The sequence below is a fragment of the Apium graveolens genome, chromosome 7, assembly GCF_009905375.1.
Source record: "Apium graveolens cultivar Ventura chromosome 7, ASM990537v1, whole genome shotgun sequence".
Classification (NCBI taxonomy): Eukaryota; Viridiplantae; Streptophyta; class Magnoliopsida; order Apiales; family Apiaceae; genus Apium; species Apium graveolens.
Genome location: NC_133653.1, coordinates 18,242,418 through 18,247,946, shown reverse-complemented (window position 1 = coordinate 18,247,946; position 5,529 = coordinate 18,242,418). Strand labels below are relative to the sequence as shown.

General features: G+C 32.3%; 1 protein-coding gene across 1 annotated transcript; it reads right to left on the bottom strand.

Moving 5' to 3' along the window:
* Positions 1-3,605: 3,605 nt before the first annotated feature.
* Positions 3,606-5,046, bottom strand: LOC141673338 (uncharacterized). The gene is made up of 4 exons (XM_074480072.1): positions 4,724-5,046; positions 4,369-4,619; positions 3,946-4,210; positions 3,606-3,853 (listed from the first exon to the last, which is right to left on the bottom strand). The coding sequence occupies exons 1-4, from the start codon at positions 4,767-4,769 to the stop codon at positions 3,606-3,608; spliced, it is 810 nt and encodes a 269-aa protein (XP_074336173.1). The 5' UTR covers positions 4,770-5,046.
* Positions 5,047-5,529: the final 483 nt, after the last annotated feature.

Sequence of the window (5,529 nt, the reverse complement as noted above, 5' to 3'; positions counted from 1 at the left end):
TTGACTTTATACCTATGATCAATGAGATGTGATCATCAGTCAACAAACACACCCGTCTAAATACATTATTATTGTCCATTAATAATAATACTTGACTATGGACCTTTAGGAATATTGATATTATTGTCATAATCTAGTTTCTAAGTCGCGTACTTAGAGATATAATATTCATATCATATTCTAAAGATATTTACTAATCCAATATTTATATCACATAAAATAAGAAAAAATAAATTATAAAGGGAATAATCGATAAAACATAAACATTAATAATCTGAATGTCTTAAACTAAAATATTGTAGTATTGTCTCTAGGGCACAACCACTAATAATCTCCCACTTGCACTAGAGCCAATCACCCATGTATGTAATACTAATGGGACTAGTATGATATACAATTCATATCATATTTAAACTTGCCATATTTCATTAATTGGATATAAGACTTATTTTATAGGTGGGGCCAATTAACTTTTCATTATTTTCTTGTGAACATACTAATTAATCAATTAATTATATGTGTTAATTTAAGTTTATGCATACAATAAAACATATCATTTATTTAGTGAGTAAAATCATTAAAAGATTAGTAAGGTTTTAACTACAAATCGTATGCATTAATACCTCGAATAAGTATACTTGAGATATTACATGATTTTAGAAATAAGTATAAAACCAAAAACGGCTTGTTAACAAAAAAAATTCTATAAACTGGCATGTGCGATGGTTTATTATTCCAATTTTTAATCTAATCAGTCAAATGTTATTATAAATTAATCTTATTTTAAATAAAATTTTGATTCTATTTCCAAATTATGGAATAAAATAAGATTAAAAAAACATGTCACCATTGTTGTTACATGGTGGACTAGCCAACAGTTTAGATTTTGGTTAAACCTAATTTCTCCTTTTATCATGTTGTCCTTTGTAGGAAAGGTCAACCATAGAACATAGGTCAATCATAGAATGTAACAACCGTTATTAAATTCTTTTTTGAAATTTGGGTAAATATCTTATTTGAGTACGAAATAATCAAATTTTACGGGCTCAAATACAGTCAATTTAGGTGGTCCACGAGTCCACCACAAAGCCCAAAAATATTTTGTCAACTAGGTAGTCCACGAGCCCACCACTAAGTCTCGATAATCATGATGTTTTGTTGTAGTTAAATGGATTATTTTACCTTATAAATTAAACTGAAGTCTCAAATCTACTCGATGAAAATTATTGTATTACAATATTTTCCATTTAAACTTTTGACATTGTCGCCAGGCCTAAGCAAATAGCACATAGGTCCCAGATTTCGTGAACAACAACGCTCAGGTGATTTAAGATCGTATCTCTCTAATATTATTGGCTTGCTTCATAATTTAACGGTGTGGGTGTTTATCAATATGTGAATCTATGTTATACTATAATAATCAGAATGATATATAATTTGGTATATTTTGGTTGGTTTGGTTATCCTTTCAATCACGACCAAAAATCAAATGATCAAGACCGTTCGATCTAAATATTAAATAAATACACTACTCACGTTCTCATATTGGAATTTCACCAAAAACAAACATTTATATTATTTATATATACTATATACGTTAAACTATAATAACCGGTAATTTTGTTCAACCTCTTCATTTAGTTATGCTCTCTTTTTAATATCTCTATTAATCACAACTATTAGATCTTTTACATTAAATAATCATAAAATCGTTTGATTTTTGTACTAAAAACATAAACAATAAATTTTTTTAGGTTTGAATAACACCATCTACATTCATAATTAAACTTTCATTTAAAACCAATCAACTACATATTATTTTAACACAAATAAAAATATAAGATATTATTAGAGACCATCTAGTAAGAATAAAGATGATAACATGTGATGTTATAGTCATCTTCTATCATTGTATCAAAATATATTTGTAGCTCTAAATTTGTGAATTTTATGTATATCCGAACAGTTGTAACTTGTAACAACTATGGTATATATATATAAATAGACTTGCAACGTTATGTTATGGGTGTGGAGAAAACACCATATTGCTATCTTACAAACAAACCAAGATTTCGAGAACCTTGCTCTGATACTTCTTGCGACAACCAAAGTCAAAATCTAAGTCTTTTTCAAAAATCGAGTCAATTCCCGATTTCGAATCTTAAATAAGCCGAAGCCAATTAGCCCAAATGCAGCTAACTTTGATAGTACACAAGGCCGCGCACCACAAGTCCCCTCGAGATCATGATCTGTTGGTGCACTTAGTAATAGTATTTTACCTTATAAATTGAAATAAAGTCCCAAATTTACTTGAGTAGGATTGGGATAAAATGGATCAATTTGAAATTCGCAATCCAGTTTGTAATAATTTGTTAATTGATGTTGTTCGAGGAAGTATTTATGTCATCTTAACTTATGAATTGTGGTTGTTTTATTGAGTTAATTTGCAAATATCTGCAAATTCTTTTGGGCGATAACATTTTTCATTTAAATACAAAGATTATACTAGTATATTTTATGAACTTATTATTTGCATACTTGTCTACAAATACATTTGAAAATTAGGAATGTGCATTCGGCTAATATGAAAAAACCCCATACTGAAACTAAGAAGTTATGTTACATTTAAATCAGTAAAACTATAAAGAGACGAAAAGAAATGTGATCTTGATGTAACAAAACTAGCACTTGATCAAGTTAATTTTTTATAAGGTGTAGAAGGAACTAAACACGGCAAAATGACGAATAACTAAAACTAATCTACCAACTCATAGCCTCCCTTCTTTTTTTTATATCATAGTATTAAGATTTGTCTTTTCTCAAGTTAATCGAGGGACTTTCACCGGTTTCTTTCCGATAAAAATCCCCAACCCCTTTATTTTCTTTTATTCTCGCTAATTTCCTTTCAAAAAAACCCAAATTTTTGGGCATTTGCATGTCTCTCCTATTGAAGTGTGTGTTTTGTCTCTACTTTTGGAGTGTTTTGTATATTTTTGCTTAGTTATGATTGGATTTATTTGGCGTTAGATTTTTTGAAACTGATTTTGGTGATATTTTGGGTCATCTGAAAAGACTTTATCGAATCTAGGACAGTGGTGATTATTGCAAGAGTTTATCTTTCACAAAGATTGTTCATCCTTTTAGGATTTACACTTTCGACATGTCTACAACTGGTATTCGGCTTGTAGATAGCTGGGGTGCCTTCGGCATGTCTATAGCTGGTATTCAACATGTAGATAGTTGTTGTGCCGTTTCTCCAATCTCATATTATGTGATTGGTGTTTGTGAACACTGGGCTAACAATTATTTTTAGGTGATACGGCTAATTGTGATGTTGGTTTTTTGAGGGATGTTGGTGGGGGAATGCCTTTGATTTCAATTTTAACTTCAAAAATTTTAAATTTCAGTATGTTAAATGATTATGAAATAAATCATCTAATTTTTTTTAGTATGTTATTTGTTATTCAACCGGGTTGTATTGGCACGGTTTGTCCCAACTGAATTATGTTCAAGTTAATGAAAACTGCTTTATTTGTCAAGAAAAACTATCACTTGATATTTTTTGCATGTAGAACTGCGTATAATGGCTAATGCTGATATCCCAACTACAAGTTTTGAATCATGTAGATGTTGTCAGGACCTGGTACACTGAAATCTGCTGGGTTTCTGCTCAGAATGCACACTTCGTTAATAGGACTAAGTGGTCGACCAATTTGTGGAGCTTCCATATTCAAAATATTTCCAACCCGGGGATTTACTCCAGTGCCAGATTTCTTTACAGGTCCTTTGTGCTCGTCTTCATGAGGGCCAGATGACTCGCCAGTAGCTTTTTCATACTTTCTCGGGGTTGAATCTGCATTTGCTATATCAAATTATTTAAATGGAGAAAATATTAACTACATCAGGTGAAAGTTCAAAGATTTTACTAAAGAAGTCAGTTTTTACCATGCTTAGCATAAGCAGTTGCCACTGGTCTGGTTCTACCATCAGTATTTTCTGATTCTAAATCAACAATTTCATAGGAAGTAAAGGGCTTTTCAAGGAACTTTCCCATTTCCATCAACCTACGCGATTTCAGTGATGAAACAGTGACATTATCGAATGCATCAAAAGTGCCCTTCCTCTTTCTTTGACTCTCAACAGAAGTACCCTCACGTTTCACCTTCTGATTCCCTTCTGTTCCGGGGATGCAGAGGCTGAGAAAAAGATCCTGTAACAAAACAGAGCAATGAGTTATTGTTGTTACTAGTTACTTCTGACCCAAGATGTGAAGACAAAATGGAGAAGAACATATATGTGATACAGTACTGGAATTACAAAATGTCTTGAAAAGAACACCATAATATATATTAAAAAAAAATCCCATACCAAACTACTGTTACTAGAGAAAGTTCTACTCTGCTGCTGCTGATTACGCAGGGTGTTAGCTGTAGTTGAAATTTTAGCATTCAGATCATCAAGTACGGCTTGGCCACAGGGTGAGCCTTTGTTTATGTTTTGTGGACGCTCAAGAAAACCAAAAGTCTGATCATTATCTTCGATTTGGGTGTCTCCCCAAGGGCGAGATAATTCACCAATGGCTTTCCTCGTCTCCTGGGGTTGTCTATCCAATTCTTGTCCTGTAGATATTAAAAAGAGTCATAACTACAAACCATTTAGATAGAGACTTTTTAGATAAGAAAAGGAGAAGTCTAACCATCATCTTCAATGATTATATACTTACCGTCCCTTTTTTCTGTTTTTTGTAGAGTTAATAGTCTAACCATCATCTTCAACCATTGTCAGTTTTTCTGGTGAAACGGTTAACTCAACCACTTCTTCATCTTCACTGTCATCCAAGATGATGACATCAATGGCAGCTTTATAAGAGTCTCCTGCAATAGCATCTGTTCCCAATCAACTTGCACTAAAGATTCATAACAATTAAAAGGAGAATTCGAAATAGAGTCCTTAGATATAAAAAAAATTGGACCGAAAAAACAGGAAATGAGAAATTAAAAATGTAATACTGAAACATGATACAAATAGATCTACCTCCACCTGCTCTGTGCTCGGCTATAGAAGGCACAGGATTACAACTCTGCAAAGATGTTTGTTTCACATTCAAGACATATCGCCTGACCACACATATATATATTAAATCGTCAGAAGAACGATATTTTTGTGTCAGAATAATATCAAACCATCAAAATAACGTCAAAATTTTCAAGACATCTGCATAGCATGAATGAAATATATGCTAATTAAAAGGCATAGTATGAACAAGGAGACAGAGTTACCGCAACCAGAAATGCTGAGAGCTTTGTTCTTCCTCTGGCTGCACAACTGGAGTAGTTGCGCCATCTATAGATATCGAATTATTGGCCTCTCCACGTTCTAAAGATTTTGAGGCTGCAGAACCACACTTCTTCATTTTAAAGCCAAACTACAAGAACAATGAAGATGCACCAGCATGTGGACAAATAAAACTGATATATAAGCAACAAGTGCAGCAAGGATTCTGAGGCTTATTCATTTATATAGATGAAA